The 19,795-nt window shown below is 37.2% G+C and overlaps 1 protein-coding gene across 7 annotated transcripts in view; it reads right to left on the bottom strand.

The window, feature by feature from the left end:
- The window catches only part of ABCB7 (ATP binding cassette subfamily B member 7), a 131,716-nt gene that overhangs the window by 32,102 nt on the left and 79,819 nt on the right, over nt 1–19,795 (bottom strand). For 6 of the 7 annotated variants that reach the window (XM_089904351.1, XM_089904355.1, XM_089904350.1 and 3 more), the window contains 8 exons: nt 9,978–10,110; nt 8,844–9,112; nt 8,205–8,293; nt 8,025–8,112; nt 6,972–7,146; nt 5,909–6,066; nt 5,184–5,347; nt 4,896–5,025 (listed from right to left, as the gene is read on the bottom strand). In XM_089904351.1, coding sequence (XP_089760477.1) covers nt 4,896–5,025; nt 5,184–5,347; nt 5,909–6,066; nt 6,972–7,146; nt 8,025–8,112; nt 8,205–8,293; nt 8,844–9,112; nt 9,978–10,110 — 1,206 coding nt within the window. The remainder of the gene's footprint in view (nt 1–4,895; nt 5,026–5,183; nt 5,348–5,908; nt 6,067–6,971; nt 7,147–8,024; nt 8,113–8,204; nt 8,294–8,843; nt 9,113–9,977; nt 10,111–19,795) is intronic. The other variant, XM_089904354.1, reaches the window with a different exon arrangement.

The following is a 19,795-nucleotide window of genomic DNA, read 5'->3' as shown; positions in this document are numbered from 1 at the left end:
CTGGTTCTTTCAGAAGATAAACAAAATTGATAAGCCATTAGCCAGATTCATCAAGAAAAAAAGGAGAAGACTCAAATCAATAGAATTAGAAATGAAAAAGGAGAAGTAACCACTGACACTGCAGAAACACAAAGGATCATGAGAGACTAATACAATCAACTATATGCCAATAAAATGGACAACCTGGAAGAAATGGACAAATTCGTAGAAAAACACAACTTTCTGAAACTGAGCCAGGAAGGAATAGAAAATATACACAGACCAATCACAAGCACTAAGTTGAAACTGTGATTAAAAACCTTCTAACAAACAAAAGCCCAGGACCAGATGGCTTCACAGGTGAATTCTACCAAACATTTAGAGAAGAGCTAACACCTATACTTCTCAGAGTTTTCCAAAATACAGCAGAGGGACGAACACTCCCAAACTCATTCTACGAGGCCGCGAATACCCTGATACCAAAACCAGATAAAGATGTCACAAAAAAGGAAAACTACAGGACAATATCACTGATCAACATAGATGCAAAAATCCTCAACAAAATACTAGCAAATAGAATCCAACAGCACATTAAAAGGATCATACACCATGATCAAGTGGGATTTATCTCAGGAATGCAAGGATTCTTCAATATACGCAAATCCATCAACGTGATATACCATATTAACAAATTGAAGGAGAAAAACCATATCATCATCTCAATAGATGCAGAAAAAGCTTTCTACAAAGTTCAATAACCATTTATGATAAAAATCCTCCAGAAAGCAGGCAGAGAAGGAACGTACCTAAACATAAGAAAGGCCATATATGACAAACCCACAGATAACATTGTTCACAATGGTGAAAAACAGAAACCATTTCCACTAAGATCAGAAACAAGACAGGGTTCCCCATTCTCACCACTATTATTCAACATATGTCTGGAAGTCTTAGGCACAGCAATCAGACAAGAAAAAGAAAGAAAAGGAATCCAAATCGGAAAACAAGTAAAACTGTCACTACTTGCAGACTATACACAGAGAATCCTAAAGATGCTAGCAGAAAACTACTAGAGCTAATCAACGAATTTGGTAAAGTAGCAGGATACAAAATTAATGCACAGAAATCTCTAGCATTCCTATACACTAATTATGAAAAATCTGAAAGAGAAATTAAGGAAGCACTCCCATTTACCATTGCAACAAAACAAATAAAATTCCTAGGAATAAACCTATGTAATGAGACAAAAGACCTGTATGCAGGAAACTGTAAGACCCTGATGAAAGAAATTAAAGATGATACAAACAGATGGAGAGATATACCATGTTCTTGGATTGGAAGAATCATTATTGTGAAAATGACTATACTACCAAAAGCAATCTAGAGATTCAGTGCAATCCGTAACAATCTACCAATGGCATTTTTCACAAAACTAGATCAAAAAATTTCACAATTTGCATGGAAACACAAAAGACCCCGTATAGCCAAAGCAATCTTGAGGAAGAAAAACGTAGGTGGATGAACCAGGTTCCCTGACTTCAGACTATACTACAAAGCTACAATAATCAAGACAGAATGGTACTGGCACAAAACCAGAAATATAGATCAATGGAACAGGATAGAAAGTCCACAGATAAACCCACACACATATGGTCACCTTATCTTTGATAAAGGAGGCAAGAATATACAATGTAGAAAAGACAGTCTTGTCAATAAGTGGAGCTATGAAAACTGGACAGCTACATGTAAAAGAATGAAATTAGAACACTCCCTAACACCGCACACAAAGATAAACTCAAAATGGATAAAGACCTAAATGTAAGACCAGATAGTATAAAACTCTTAGAGGAAAACATAGGCAGAACACTCTTGACATAAATCACAGCACGACCCTTTTTGACCCCCTTCCTAGAGAAAGGGAATTAAAAACAAAAATAAACAAATGGGACCTAATGAAACTTAAAAGCTTTTGCACAGTAAAGGAAACCATAAACAAGATGAAAAGAAAACCCTCAGAATGGGAGAAATATTAGCAAATGAATCAAGGGACAAAGGATTAATCTCCAGAATATACAAGCTGCTCATGCACATCAATATCAAAAAAATAAAATAAATAAACAACCCAACCCAAAAATGGGCAGAATACCTAAACAGACATCTCTCCAAAGAAGATATACAGATTGCCAACAAACATATGAAAGGATGCTCAACATCACTAATCAGTAGAGAAATGCAAATCAGAACTACAATGAGGTATCACCTCACACCAGTCAGAATGGCCATCATCAAAAAATCTACAAACAATTAATGCTGGAGACGGTGTGGAGAAAAGGGAACCTTCTTGCACTGTTGGTGGGAATGTAAATTGATACAGCCACTATGGAGAACAGTAAGGAGGTTCCTTAAGAAACTAAAAATAGAACTACCATACGAGCCAGCAATCCCCCTACTGGGCATATACCCTGAGAAAACCATAATTCAAAAAGAGTCATGGAACACAATATTCATTGCAGCTCTATTTATAATAGCGAGGAGATGGAAACAACGTAAGTGTCCATCGACAGATGAATGGACAAAGAAAATGTGGCACATATATACAATGGAATATTACTCAGCCATAAAAGGAAACGAAATTGAGTTATTTGTAGTGAGCTGAATGGACCTAGAGTGTGTTCATACAGAGTGAAGTATGTCAGAAAGAGAAAAACAAATACCATATGCTAACACATATATATGGACTCTAAAAGAAAAAAAAGGTTGTGAAGAACCTAGGTGCAGGACAGGAATAAAGACGCAGACATTGAGAATGGACTTGAGGACACAGGGAGGGGGAAGCGTAAGCTGGGACGAAGTGAGACAGTGGCATGGACATATACACACTACCAACCGTAAAATAGATAGCTAGTGGGAAGCAGCCACATAGCACAGGGAGATATGCTCGGTGGTTTGTGTCCACCTAGAGTGGTGGGATAGGGAGGGTGCAAGAGAGACGCAAGAGGAAGGAAATATGGTGATATATGTATATGTGTAGCTGATTCACTTTTTGATACAGCAGAAACACACACACCATTGTAAAGCAATTATACTCCAATAAAGATATTAAAAAAAGGGAAATAGAAAATATAAGGTAAAACAAAAATTAAGTAAATAATCCATAATCCCGCCATCCAGCAATAACTACTATTAACATGTTGCTGTATTTTCTCCAATACTTTTTCTGTTACAATGTATTCATTTAATATTATAAAACTGAAATATTACATTTTGTTTGGAAACTTCTTTTTCAACAAACTTTGTATCTGAGCATTTATCTATGACACTCAATACTCTTTACAAACATGATATTTAAAAATGACTGTATGACATTTGATCCTATGATGATAATTTAACCATCTACTTAATACTGGATTTTATAGTGTTTCCAACTTGTGCTGGTATAAATAACACTATAATGAACTGTTTAGCATAGAAAAATCTGTTCACTTCCCTGTTTATTTCCTTACTAAAACTTCCTAGAGGCAGAATTACTGTAATAAAGGATATAAATATTTTTCAGACTCTTGCTACATACTGCCAATTTGTTCATCAGGAAAGTTGCATGCTTCCTCCAGCAAAACAGGCTAGCCATTTCACACAGCCTTGCCCAAACTAAATACTACAAGTTTTAAAATCATCAGCAGTTTAATAGGTGATAAATGGTATCCCATTGTTGATTTAATTACTAAGACTTCTAATGAGGATGAGTATCTTTTCTTTCATTTATTGACCATGTATATTTTTCCTTAGTGAATAAAACATTTTATTTTTCAAAACGATGAGGGTAATTATTATACAGCCCAAGAGAATGGATGAGGACACTGAGCCCTAAGCAGGAACAGCCCAGAATTCAGTTCACTTCACATATGGTTTAGGTCAGTGTTTTTCAACATATAGTCTATGAATCACCTAAATCACCTAGAAGGCATATTCAAAAATGCAGGTTTCTGGGGCCCCCACTGCCCTCCTAAACCAGAACCAAGGTGTGTGAAAGAGAGTTGGAATTTCGATAATCTCCCTAAGTGACTCATGAACACTAAATTTGGGATTCTCAGTGAAAGAGAGGACAGGGCAGAGTGGCATGTGTTAGATCACTTGATGACCTTTTACAAGCTACATAAAAGGAACTGTCTGATCCTTTTCTTACAGTTCTCCCAGGGATTTGGTTCTGATTCTAGGCTGCAACTAATTCCCAGGTCTCTCTATTGGCTTTCAGTATAAGAAAAACTCACATCCTGTAAGGCTACCTCCTTCCTACCTTCTCAGATCTTACTCTGAACTTATGTTTTCCCCTAAAGTCACTCAGCAAATACTTGTTAAATGCTCACTATGGGTCGGGCACTGTGCTTGGTACTGTGGGAACAAGGCATACCAACTTGAAGTTGGCAGCCAGACTGCTTTGTAATTTTCATAAATTTACTCTGCCAAAAACTGCTCAAAATTAAAATAATAGTTTTCATTTACTGAACAATTATGTGATGGACATTGTACTTGGTACTTTACACATATTATCTCTACTCCATAATAATTCTGTCCTACAAGAAAATGGTATCCTTATTTTACAGATGAGGAAACTGAGGCCCAAGGCCATACAATGTATATGGGTTAGAGCTGGGCTTACAATTCTGTTCTATTTGACTCCAGTCTGGGCTCTTTCCTCTATGTTATGCTATCTTCCTAAGGCTTAAAAAAATCTTCCCATCATGAAGATTTTTAAATTCATGTTTTTTTGTCTTTTTGGTAACAGAATATGGCCTGTAGGGCCTAACACTTCCAACTTAATTAGCATATACTGACTCTTTGGATTCAAATGATTCTAGTAAAAGATCCACCAACCCAATATACCTTCCCCCAAATAAGTTTTTTCTTTTTTTAAATACCTGAGGTACCACTCCCACTGCCCTCCGAAGGCTTTCCAGGCTCACATCTTGTATATTTTGACCAGCAAGGTAAATGTTACCCTTTTGAGGCTCATAGAAGCGAAACAACAGCCTCACTATTGTGCTTTTCCTGAAATAGGAGACAATGAAAGGTTATGCAGCTCCAACTGGCATTAGGGAACCCCTATTTTAAACCACAGTCATCATTTTATTATGACACATAAAAAATATTACAATGGGAGTCAGCAATCAACAATGCAGAATTTTATAAAGAACTAAATTACCTACCCTGACCCACTACCTCCTACAATGGCCACTTTCTTTCCTGCAGGAACTTCAAAAGATATTCCACTAAGGACTTTCTGCCCCTCAATGTATTCAAAATGCACATTATCAAAGGCCACCGTAGCTGTCTGTGGTGTGATCTGAAGGGGAGATGCCATCGCTTTGTCCTAGCAGGGAAGAGAAAAGAAAAAGCCACTTTACACACCTCCTAGAGTACAGCTATGCAATTTTCTAATTCACAGAGAGAAAAAGGAAAATAAAGGGAAAGGAGGAGGTTTATAAGTGGAGTTACACCACTTCTAAGCATGCTTTTAAAAATGTTTTTTCACTCCTCACTGTTAAGGGTAAAAATCCTGAATGCTTTGATTTCTGATAAATTTGTTTTGGGGGTAAAGAGGGATGGTGGGCAGGGGAGAAAGGAGGTTGACAATGTGAGGAGAGGCAATCACATTTTATATCATTATTAGCAAAAGTAAATCAGGTGCAAGTACAAATATAGAAGTTAACAAAATTTAGCTTCTAGGTATAATATTCTTTGCTAATAATGTAAGGTTTCTAAACACAGAAGTAAAAGCTGTAACAGCCTTTTAATACACATGATAGTCCCAATTCCTGCAAAAGAGAAATTAGTTTGCTAATATGGTAATGTAAAAATATTCCCCCGGAATAATACCATTAATGAGATGATGCTTATATGCTTTTAAAAAGGTACTAAATAGATTACTTACTTTAATTCGGGTGTCTACCTTGAGTAGAGTAAACAAGGTGTTCATATCTATAAGTGCTTGTCTAGTTTCTCTGTATACAGTTCCCAGAAAGTTAAGGGGCAATGAAAGCTGAAAAAGCAGTCCATTCACCATTACTAAATCTCCAACAGTAAGGGTACCTTAATATGCAGTTGGTAGAAAAAAAAAATTTAGATGTTATGAACTTTCCAGTTTAAGATAGAAAAGTTTACAGTTTACTACTGTGGAATACAGTTCAAAATGTACATGATCAGCAACTCTTAGGCCTACTCAAATTCCAAAGCATTTTAATCCATGATTTAGGAAAATAGGGAACTAGATATATGCTAACTGGAATGGCAAAAGCCCACCCATACACTACACATAATATATAAGTAAAAGAGAATGGCTTAAGTGAAGAAAGAAATGGAAGGCTGAAAATCTCTCCTTTCTTCCTAAGAAAGTTCCTTGTAATGTAAAATAGAAGTTTTTTAAAGTATAAATTAAAAAATTGGAGCAAATGGATATCATGATTGGGAATTGATAAACCATGTATTAAGGTCTCAGTGAACGAATAAATCCTAACTAAGCAAGCAGGTTACAGAAAATAGGCACAGATATTATTTACTTTTGCAATGTTTTGCAATGAACAACTAATAGAAAAACTAAAAGGTTACTAGTAATTTTTATATGACTGCTTGCATTTTAGTCCTTTGGACTAAATACTAAATTAATTACATTTCTTTCCAGGTCTACAAGAGAAATTAGAAATATCAGATGCTAAAAAGAAAGTTACTCCTTAAAGAATCAGGTTGTAGCCCCACAAACAGTAATCCCAATCAATGAGAGAACCAGTGCTAAACTTGTAGTGTTAAACAAAGGGAAGTAAAAAAAACATCATCATGTAATCAAGAAAACATATTCTGATACAAAAATGAAAGTACTCCAAGGATGTTATAGCACCTTATTGAATATGCTTTATGAGTCTAATATACACATTTATTTCATTAATCTTTATAAAGGTTAAGTAAAACATAGACTAACGTGAAAACCACATATCCATTACCTGCCACAATTCCCTGACTGGCGAGCACCATTATGGCTGTTAAACCAACACTGAAAATAGCACTTTGACCAAAGTTCAGCATAGCCAGAGTAGAGGTACTTTTCAATGAAGCAGTCTCATATGTCTTCAAAAATCCATCATATCTTTGTGCTTCATAATTTTCATTATTAAAATACTACAAAATACATAAAAATAGTAACTACATACAACTATAATTGGAATTTAATCTCTTAAGTGATTAGAATCCTTTTCATGGATACAATTTTGTACTGCATACACCATTTTAAAAACTGACTTTCCATATATTGGACTATGGTACTCCTGCAGTTTTCCACAATGGACAGTATTTGAAAAGTCCATAAAATTCATCCCCCAAACATTTACTGAATGCCTAGTTAATTTAAACCCAGATCTAAAAAAGCTGTCAATGGCACTTCCTTCACAAAGCCTTGCCTTGATCCTCTGGGACTCTGAATTGACAATTCTCATTGCCCCCCACCACATTACACCTTTCTCATGTAGCCACTTGCATACTTTACTTTAACTCTCCCAGTGCTTAGCAAATTCTGGGAAGGCAAGGATCAAACAGTAATCATTGTTTTTACCACCCTCCCCCATTACAGGACTTAGCATAGCGCTTTGCACACAAGAGGCATTCAGTAATATTTGTTAAATGGAAAAATGAACAGATAAATGAATTAGTGAAATGAATTATGAATGAATTATGAAATGAATTAGTGAAAAGCACTATGCTAGGCAGTATGAGGGATAGAGAGTCAAGAACTTAGTGTGCATTCTGAATCAAGATGCTAACCATACTGTCACTACTTATAAATTAATTCAGAAGGTAAAATTCTGATGGTGCCACACAAAAAATGTGGTAGAAAGGGCAATTTCTAAACAAAAGAAAAACAATAAAGTACTATTATTTCATCATACCTAGAGATCCTATACTAATCTGCAGCTCTAACTTACAGCACCTATTCAATTAAATGGCAGAACAAACCTTAGTGTGGTGTGAAAGGAAGAGGAAAGTAAAATTAAATATATTACCTTCACAGTTTCATAATTCAGCAGCGAGTCTATGGCAGCGTTACCTGCATCATTATCTGCTTTGTTCATCTCTATTCTAAATCTAGTTCTGTAAGACAAAGATTTGCATAGGCATAGAATGTTTGCTACAGAAGCATAACTAATTTCTGAACCTTGACCAACCTCTGGGGGATACCTTACCTCCACCGTGTGACAGCAACTGTGAATGCTGTGTATGCACCAAGTGTCCCAAGGGTCACCAGTGCAAACTGGGCACCACATCTATAATACTGGAGAAGGCAAAAGAAGAAATGAGAAACAGTCATTGCTCTTGCCAAATAGTTTATAATATACATTAGCAAATCGCAAAGGTTTTAATTAAAAAATATGTTGGTATAAAGTTGTATATATGAAAAACTGAGTGAGGAAACAAATACCTTAGAAAATCAACTTTAAGTTATATGCATACTTTTAATTATAAAATATGAAATTGCCTAAAATGCTACAAATGGTGAATAGAAAGAAACCTAGATAATCTGAGCATACCAGTCCAAAGCCATATACCATAATGTCTGTTAACAAAAAAACTGCAACCACTAGCTAAATGACTGACCTATGTGTAGAACTGAACAGCTCTTTACAATAATAACATGATAAAGACTTTGGACACAGTCCCTTGAAGCTTGTGGAAAAATAATTAAACAAACTGTATAACCCTTCTGGCACCATGGGATTTTGCTTTCAAATCATAAGCATGCAATAGTACAAAAGCTTCAAGTACTAAATAGCTACTAACAAGAATGTAAGATAAAAGCTTGTCATGAAAAATGTTTTACTTACCAAAACACCACTGACAAGGGTCACCTCAAACATGATGGGAAGAAGATTAAATACTAAAGCACTCAGGACAAAACTGATACCCCTTGTCCCTCTGTCAATAGCCTTTGACAAAGCTCCTGTCTGTCTGTTCAGGTGGAAAGCGAGATCCAGGTTGTGAAGATGGAGAAAGACATTTTTGGCTATTCTTCGGATTGAATTTTGTGCTACCTTGCCAAATACTGCATTTCGAACTTCATTAAAAAAGGCAGCTCCAGCTCTTGATACACCATCTAGCAATACAATCAAGAAAAAGTGGGGGGTAAAAATATTAGAATCGTTGGAGTATAAAAACGTCAAGGGCTCAGAAAATGTTTGTACAATGAATGAATATATCACAGAATACTTACACTAAAAGAAACCTAGAAAACATCTAGCCCACTGAGTATCAATCTTTCCACCACCATGAAAACTTTTCATTGTTATTTTTCCCCATAAGATTCCAAATGTTGAAAGATTTTTCCAAGTAACAGCAGCCCATAAGGCCTTATTATGGATAAATGTACAGTATCTGTTGAGGTTTTGTGATCTAATTCAATTCCCCCAAATAACAAGTGATAAAATCGAGATCCTGAAAAATCCAAGTGCTTTGACTAAGCATGCCCCAACTCAGGTCTGAGTTTCATAAAGTATCCTTTCTACTGCATGGGGACACAAAGCACTATATTCTATTCTTTACAAATTGTAGATTTGTGTCATGGCTATTGAATATAATTTAATAACACATTAATACAGGTATATCATTATGTAGCAATTTCCTATTCAACGGCTAACAACAACAGCAAGAAAATAACTAGCCTTACTAAAAAATATCTTATAAGGAGCCTAACTATTAGAAGCGGTTGTTATGAATTTAATGTCTTACTTCATGTTATTGTTTTCTAGAACTTAGAAAATGAGAGTTTTATTACAGAATTTTTGGAAAGTATATCATACAAAGAATTTTTTAAAAACCACACATCAAACAAAAAATCTCACATAAAACAAACATCTAAAATGCTAAGTTGTGTTTGTGGTGAAAAGGTCATATGCTCAAATATGATGAAACCCTCTTGAAGAAAGTCAACACCTGTAGACAGATTAAAGAACCAAACATACAGCCAATGAGAACTGCCGTTGCCATGGTTGCAACTGTATTTGGTGCATCACTCAGGTTCAGCATGTTTCCCGACATCTGGTTGAGGGTGTCTACAGCATATTTAAACATGAAGGGAACCACAATATTCATAGCCTAAAAACAAAAGCAGCAATTATCAATCATATGCAAATTATGTATTCATAAAAGTACAACTATTTACCTTAAATTAGTATTTATGGGAATGTTTAGATATTAACCATTTACTAGTACTGGAATGATTTTCCCAGTTTATAAAGATAAAATCTTTGGCAGTGGGAGAGCTGTCATTTCAGGACTCCTAACTCACACTGACTGCCATGTTAATATTCATTTATAAGCTACGTGCATTAGTCAAATGCTCCTGCCTCCATGAAATCGCCCCTGATCATCCACTCAAAAATGCTTTCTCCATTATCTAAAATCCTACAGAGCTCATAACACTTACAGCAAACTGCCTTATACTGTAGTTATTTGTGTATATAAGTACAATGCTTTGTATATAGCAGGTATTCAATAAATATATGTAAAATTATTTATTCACCAAAATAATGGTAAAACTGAAATTATACAGCAAAAAAGGATCTCAAAAGCAGATAAATTACAAGTATCTGTAGCTGATTCACCATTCAGGGGGAAAAAAAAAACCAACACTGATAGATCTATTTGCCCCAGAAAAAAATCCCTTTGCTCCAACACCATATAAAAGAAAACCCAGGAGGTTGAGGAAGATGGCAGAAGACTAAGACGTGGAGATCACCTTCCTCCCCACAGATACATAAGAAATACATCTACACGTGGAACTGCTCCTATAAAACACCCACTGAACACTGGCAGAAGACCTCAGACCTCCCAAAAGGCAAGAAACTCCCCATGTACCTGGGTAGGGCAAAAGGAAAAAGAAAAAGCAGAGACAAAAGAATAGGGATGGGACCTGCACCAGCAGGAGGGAGCTGAGAAGGAGGAAAGGTTTCCACACACTAGGAAGTCCCTTCACTGGTGGAGAGTGCAGGTGGCGGAGGGGGGAAGCTTTGGAGCCATGGTGGAGAGCGCAGCAACAGGGGTGCGGAGGGCAAAGTGGAGAGATTCCCATACAGAGGATCGGTGCTGACCAGAACTCACCAGCCCGAGAGGCTTGTCTGCTCACCCACCGGGGCAGGCGGGGGCTGAGAGCTGAGGCTCGGGCTTTGTTCAGAGCGCAGCGAGAGGACTGGTGGCGTGAACACAGCCTGAAGGGGTTAGTGCACCACGGCTAGCCAGGAGGGAGTCCGGGGGAAAAGCCTGGACCTGCCCAAGAGGCAAGAGACTTTTTCTGCCCTCTTTGTTTCCTGGTGCGCGAGGAGAGGGGATTAAGAGCACTGCTTAAAGGAGCTCCAGAGACTGGCGCAAGCTGCGGCTTTCAGGGCTGACTCCAGAGACGGGCATGAGACGCTAAGGCTGTTGCTGCCGCCACCAAGAAGCCTGTGTGCAGGCACAGGTCACTCTCCACACCACCCCTCCCAGGAGCCTGTGCAGCCCGCCACTGCCAGGGTCCCGTGATCCAGGGACAACTTCCCTGGGAGAACACACGGTGCGCCTCAGGCGGGTGCAACGTCACGCCGGCCTCTGCCACCGCAGGCTTACCCCACATCCAAACCCCACCCTCCCCTAGGCCTGAGTGAGCCAGAGCCCCCGAATCAGCTGCTCCTTTAACCCCGTCCTGTCTGAGCAAAGAACAGACGCCCTCAGGCGACCTACACGCAGAGGTGGGGCCAAATCCAAAGGTGAAACCCAGGAGCTGTGCAAACAAAGAAGAGAAAGGGAAATCCCTCCCAACAACCTCAGGAACAGCGGATTATTCCTCCACGATCAACTTGATGTACCCTGCATCTGCGGAATACCTGAATAGACAATGAATCATCCCAAAAGGAGGAGGTGGACTTTGGGAGCAAGATAGATTCCTTTTTTCCCTTTTCCGCTTTTTGTGAGTGTGTATGTGTATGCTTCTCTGTGAGATTTTGTCTGCATAGCTTTGCTTTCACCATTTGTCTTAGGGTTTGTCCGCCCGTTATTTTTTATTTTTTACTTAAAAAATCTTATTTTCCCTAATAATTATTTTTTATTTTAATTATTTTCTTTCATCTTACTTTATTTTATTTTATCCTCTTTCTATTTTTTTCTCCCTTTTATTCTGAGCCGTGTGGATGAAAGGCTCTTGGTGCTCCAGCGAGGAGTCAGTGCTGTGCCTCTAAGGTGGGAGAGCCAACTTCAGGACACTGCTCCACAAGAGACCTCCCAGCTCCACGTAATATCAAATGGCGAAAATCTCCCAGAGATCTCCATCTCAATACCAAGACCCATCTTCACTCAACGACCAGCAAGCTACAGTGCTGGACACCCTATGCAAAACAGGAACACAACCCCACCCATTAGCAGAGAGGCTGCCTAAAATCATAATAAGGGCACAGACACCCCAAGACACACCAACAGATGTGGACGTGCCGACCAGAAAGACAAGATCCAGCCTCATCCACCAGAACACAGGCACTAGTCCTCTCCACCAGGAAACCTACACAACGCACTGAACCAACCTTAGTCACTGGCGACAGACACCAAAAACAATGGGAACTATGAACATGCAGCCTGCAAAAAGGAGACCCCAAACACGGTAAGATAAGCAAAATGAGAAGACAGAAAAACACACAGCAGATGCAGAAGCAAGGTAAAAACCCACCAGACATAACAAATGAAGAGGAAATAGGCAGTCTACCTGAAAAAGAATTCAGAATAATGATAGTAAAGATGATCCAAAATCTTGGAAATAGAATACAGAAAATTCAAGAAACATTTAACAAGGACGTAGAAGAACTAAAGAGGAAACAAGCACCGATGAACAACACAATAAATGAAATTAAAAATACTCTAGAAGGGATCAATAGCAGAATAACTGAGGCAGAAGAACAGATAAGTGACCTGGAAGACAAAATAGTGGAAATAACTACTGCAGGGCAGAATAAAGAAAAAACAATGCAAAGAACTGAGGACAGTCTGAGAGACCTCTGGGACAACATTAAATGCACCAACATTCAAATTACAGTGGTCCCAGCAGAAGAAGAGCAAAAGAAAGGGACTGAGAAAATATTTGAAGAGATTATAGTTGAAAACTTCCCTATATGGGAAAGGAAATAGCTAATCAGGTCCAGGAAGCACAGAGAGCCCCATACAGGATAAATACAAGGAGAAACACACCAAGACACATATTTATCAAACTAACAAAAATTAAATACAAAGAAATCATATTAAAAGCAGCAAGGGAAAAACAACAAATAACACACAAGGGAATCCCCATAAGCTTAACAGCTGATCTTTCAGCAGAAACTCTGCAAGCCAGAAGGGACTGGCAGGACATATTTAAAGTGATGAAGGAGAAAAACCTACAACCAGGATTACTCTACCCAGCAAGGATCTCATTCAGATTTGATGGAGAAATTAAAACCTTTACAGCAAGCAAAAGCTGAGAGAGTTCACCACCACCAAACCAGCTTTAAAACAAATGCTCAAGGAATTTCTCTAGGCAAGAAACACAAGAGAAGGAAAAGACCTACAATAACAAACCCAAAACAATTAAGAAAATGGGAATAGGAACATACATATCGATAATTAGCTTAAATGTAAATGGATTAAATGCTCCCACCAAAAGACACAAGCTGGCTGAATGGATACAGAAACAAGACCCATATATATGATGTCTAAAAAAGACCCACTTCAGACCTAGGGACACATACAGACTGAAAGTGAGGGGATGGAGAAAGATATTCCATGCAAATGGAAATCAAAAGAAAGCTGGAGTAGCAATTCTCATATCAGACAAAACAGACTTTAAAATAAAGATTATTACAAGAGACAAAGAAGGACACTACATAATGATCAAGGGATCGATCCAAGAAGAAGATATAACAATTGTAAATATTTATGCACCCAACATGGGAGCACCTAAATACATAAGGCAAATACTAACAGCCATAAAAGGGGAAATCGACAATAACGCAATCATAGTAGTGGACTTTAACACCCCACTTTCACCAATGGACAGATCATCCAAAATGAAAATATATAAGGAAACACAAGCATTAAATGATACATTAAACAATATGGACTTAATTGATATTTATAAGACATTCTATCCAAAAACAATAGAATACACATTTTTCTGAAGTGCTCATGGAACATTCTCCAGGATAGATCATATCTTGGGTCACAAATCAAGCCTTGGTAAATTTAAGAAAATTGAAATTGTATCAAGTACCTTTTCCAAGCACAGCATTATGAGACTAGATATGAATTACAGGAAAAGATCTGTAAAAAATACAAACACATGGAGGCTAAACAATACATTACTTAATAACCAAGAGATCACTGAAGTAATCAAAGTGGACATCAAAAAGTACCTAGAAACAAATGACAATGAAACCACGACGACCCAAAATTTATGGGGTGCAGCAAAAGCAGTTCTAAGACGGAAGTTTAGAGCAATACCATCCTACCTTAAGAAAAACGAAACATCTCAAATAAACAACCTAACCTTGCACCTAAAGCAATTAGAGAAAAAAGAACAAAACCACCTCAAAGTTAGCAGAAGCAAAGAAATCATAAAGATCAGATCAGAAATAAATGAAAAATAAATGAAGGAAACGATAGCAAAGATCAATAAAACTAAAAGATGGTTCTTTGAGAAGATACACAAAATTGATAAACCATTAGCCAGAGTCATCAAGAAAAAAAGGGAGAAGACTCAAATCAATAGAATTAGAAATGAAAAAGAAGTAACAACTGACACTGCAGAAATACAAAAGATCATGAGAGATTACTACAAGCAACTCTATGCCAATAAAATGGACCTGGAAGAAATGGACAAATTCTTAGAAATGCACAACCTGCCGAGACTGAACCAGGAAGAAACAGAAAATATGAACAGACCAATCACAAGCACTGAAATTGAAACTGTGATTAAAAATCTTCCAGCAAACAAATGCCCAGGACCAGATGGCTTCACAGGTGAATTCTATCAAACATTTAGAGAAGAGCTAACACCTATCCTTTTCAAACTCTTCCAAAATACAGCAGAGGGAGGAACACTCCAATACTCATTCTACAAGGCCACGATCACCCTGATACCAAAACCAGACAAAGATGTCACAAAGAAAGAAAACTACAGCCCAATATCACTGATGAACATAGATGCAAAAATCCTCAACAAGAGACTACCAAACAGAATCCAAAAGCACATTAAAAGGATCATACACCATGATCAAGTGGGGTTTATTACAGGAATGCAAGGATTTTTCAATGTACACAAATCAGTCAACGTGATACACCATAATAACAAATTGAAGGAGAAAAACCATACAGTCATCTCAACAGATACAGAGAAAGCTTTTGACAAAATTCAACACCCATTTATGATAAAAACCCTCCAGAAAGTAGGCATAGAGGGAACTTTCCCCAACATTAATATAGGCCAGATATGACAAACCCACAGCCAACATCCGCCTCAATGGTGAAAAACTGAAAGCATTTCCACTAAGATCAGGAACAAGACTAGGTTGCCCACTCGCACCACTATTATTTAACATAGTTTTGAAAGTTTTAGCCACAGCAATCAGACAAGAATAAGAAATAAAAGGAATCCAAATCGGAAAAGAAGAAGTAAAGCTGTCACTGTTTGCAGATGACATGATACTATACATAGAGAATCCTAAAGATGCTACCAGAAAACTACTATAGCTAATCAATGAATTTGGTAAAGTAGAAGGATACAAAATTCATGCACAGAAATCTCTGGCATTCGTATACACTAATGATGAAAAATCTGAAAGTGAAATTAAGAAAACACTCCCACTGCAACAAAAAGAATAAAATATCTAGGAATAAACCTACCTCAGGAGACAAAAGACCTGTATGCAGAAAATTATAAGACACTGATGAAAGAAATTAAAGATGATACAAATAGATGGAGAGATATACCATGCTGTTGGATTCGAAGAATCAATATTCTGAAAATGACTCTACTACCCAAAGCAATCTACATATTCAATGCAATCCCTATCAAACTACCACTGGCATTTTTCACAGAACTAGAACAAAAAATTTCACAATTTGTACGGAAACACAAAAGACCCCGAATAGCTAAAGCAATCCTGAGAACGAAAAATGGAGCTGGAGGAATCAGGCTCCCTGACTTCAGACTATACTACAAAGCTACAGTAATCCAGACACTATGGTACTGGCACAAAAACGGAAATATAGATCAATGGAACAGGATAGAAACCCAGAGATAAACCCACACACATATGGGCACCTTATCTTTGATAAAGGAGGCAAGAATATACAGTTGAGAAAAGACAGCCTCTTCAATAAGTGATGCTTGGAAAGCTGGACAGGTACATGTAAAAGTATGAAATTAGAACACTCCCTAACATCATACACAAAAATAAACTCAATATGGATTAAAGACCTAAATATAAGGCCAGATACTATCAAACTCTTAGAGGAAAACATAGGCAGTACACTCTATGATATAAACCACAGCAAGATCCTTTTTGACCCACCTCCTAGAGAAATGGAAATAAAAACAAAAATAAACAAATGGGACCTAATGAAACTTCAAAGCTTTTGCACAGCAAAGGAAACCATAAACAAGAGCAAAACACAACCCTCAGAGCGGGAGAAAATAGTTGCAAATGAAACAACTGACAAAGGATTAATCTCCAAAATTTACAAGCAGCTCATGCAGCTCAGTATCAAAAACACAAACAACCCAATCCAAAAATGGGCAGATGACCTAAACAGATATTTCTCCAAAGAAGATATACAGATTGCCAAAAATCACCTCAAAGAATGCTCAACACCATTAATCATTAGAGAAATGCAAATCAAAACTGCAATGAGATATCATCTCACACTGGTCAGAATGGCCATCATCAAAAAATCTACAAACAATAAATGCTGGAGAGGGTGTGGAGAAAAGGGAACACTCTTGCACTGTTGCTGGGAATGTAAATTGATACAGCCACTATGGAGAACAGTATGGAGGTTCCTTAAAAAACTAAAAATAGAACTACCATACGACCCAGCAATCCCACTACTAGGCATATACCCTGAGAAAGCCATAATTCCAAAAGTGGCATGTACCAAAATGTTCATTGCAGCTCTATTTACAATAGCCAGGACATGGAAGCAACCTAAGTGTCCATCATCAGATGATGGATAAGGAAGATGTGGCACATATATACAAATGGAATATTACTCAGCCATAAAAAGAAACGAAATTGAGATATTTGCAGTGAGGTGGATGGACCTAGAGTCTGTCATACAGAGTGAAGTAAGTCAGAAAGAGAAAAACAAATACCATATGCTAAAACATATATATGGAATCTAAGGGAAAAAAAAGTCATGAATTACTGAGGGGTAAGACAGGAATAAAGACACAGGCCTACTAGAAATGGACTTGAGGATATGGGGAGGGGGAAGGGTAAGCTGTGACAAAGTGAGAGAGTGGCATGGACATATATACACTACCAAATGTAAAATAGCTAGTGGGAAGCAGCCGCATAACACAGGGGAATCAGGTCCGTGGTTTGTGACCACCTGCGGGGGGGGGACAGGGAGGGTGGGAGGGAACGAGACGCCAGAGGGAAGAGATATGGGAATATATGTATAAGTATAACTGATTCACTTTGTTATAAAGCAGAAACTAACACACCATTGTAAAGCAATTATACTCCAATAAAGCATTAAGAAAAAAAACTCAATGAATATCAAACTATGCTTTCAAAAACCAACCTATTTCTCCATGAGAATACACCAAAAGAAAGAAAGAAAGAAAGAAAGAAAGGGTATAATGCTTTCATATATTCAAGACAAGTTAGTCAAACACTCACATTTCACATTTTCTACAAAGTTATACTATTACAAACACCAAGCATCATTTAGGAATAGCAAGTTGGTAAGACTGGCAAAGCTTTCTTTGAAGAAATTAAATTCATATACATTAATATCATGTGAAAACAATTTTGTAAGACTTAAAAAAATACTGAAATCCCAGCTCTCGTTAATATTCCATTATTATATCATTCATCTTTATTAAACAGAAAGAATTTATCATCAACAAGCCTAAGTTTAGCTACAACTGACAGGAGCTATGTAAACCTTACCAATCAAGATTTCAAAGTAAGGTATACAAGTGTCTTAGCAACCAAGCAGGTACTCTAATATTCAATATCATTAAAATAGACAGCAAATGTTGGAATACTTTTAAAATGTAACACTATGGAAAAAATTGCGTGAAACTTTAAGATTTATAAGTTCCCAAATATAATCTAATAGAATAGCAGGTTTCAAGTAGTATAAATTTCTCAGTTTTGATTCCCATGTGATCATATGTCCTCAGTCTTCCGCTTCTACTTGAAATGGTCTCCCTACCAATTTACCCCTCCACTTCTCTGTTCTTCAAAACCCACTTTGAATCTCATTCCCATCATGATGCCTTCTCTAAAACCTGCAGCACTTTTGGCACTTTCCATTTTCCAACCCCTCATTTTTATAGTTTAAACCACAGTATTTATAATTTTTATTATATATTTATCATTCACTTTGTCTTCAGGTGCATGAAGACACCTTCATGAGTGAAACCTTTTGCAGCAAACAAACATTTTGTGAACAGCTATATGAGTCAGATATGGTGCTAGGTACCTTTCACAAAGGTAAGAGCTGAATGAAATAAGTCTATGAAATGGGTATTATCCCTATAATTGAGAAAACTCAGGTTCTGTGAGGTTTAATGACTTGTTCAGTAAGCAGCAGAGCTAGGATTAAAATCCAGGTCTGTCCTGAAATTCAGAATTTTTTCCTGTATACCATAGCCACATCAGCAGCTTAATAAGGCAGGGACAACATTATTTTATTACTTTTGCAGCCTAAAATGGATACTCTCAAATGCAATGCTTAAACCAGTTACAGTTGAAAAGTATGGCATAAGTAATTTAAATAACTTTGAAGAGATTCCAGGTTCTCCATATAAGGCCAAATCCCCTCACTTGCATTCCAATACACTTTCTTGAGTGGGAGAAAAAGTGATAGTTATAGCTAGCACGCAATTCTCACAACACACAGCCCATTATATCTTTGCCACAGAGTGAGTCTGACTGAAACTCATGTATCACCAGGAAAATTGTGCAATTTTTTTTTTGAAAATGTGTTTGCATTTGGTCAAATTTGGGAGCATCCTTGTAAGTATATAAAGAATGTGAATGTCATCTGCCTGTGTTTTCACTGGCAGGAAAAGGGCAGTTAGCATAGCACTAGGAACACAGCACTACCTGTAATGATAATTGTTGATTACTGTCAGTTTTCCCATAAAAGTAATTTTTTAAAGAAAAGGAAAAACACCAAAGAAATGGAAAGGATATACAGATGTTTTTATTAGTATATACATGTGGGTTCCATTGATGTTGTGATATTTTGGGGATGGGGGGTGGCAAATATTGGTTTTCCCTAATATTCTGCTTTCAGCAAAACTAGACTTAAATCACCTCAGACAACTGTGAATTTTTAAAAACTTTTTATTTTGAAATAATTATAAGCTGACAGGAAGTTGCAGCAGTAGTACAGAGACTCATAACTCTTCACCCAGCATCTCCTAATGATGACATCTTATATAGCTGTAGTTCCATATCAAAAACAAAAATGTACATTGGCACATTACTGTTAACTAGGCTACAGAACTCATTCAGTTTTCATCATTTTTAAATGTGTATTAGTGTGT

This window comes from Delphinapterus leucas, chromosome X (assembly GCF_059928025.1).
Source record: "Delphinapterus leucas isolate spDelLeu-1000000601 "Yukka" chromosome X, BTC_Dleu_Yukka2, whole genome shotgun sequence".
Taxonomy (NCBI): Eukaryota; Metazoa; Chordata; class Mammalia; order Artiodactyla; family Monodontidae; genus Delphinapterus; species Delphinapterus leucas.
The sequence above is the reverse complement of the archived record's forward strand: the minus strand, read 5'-3'. Positions and strand labels throughout refer to the sequence as shown.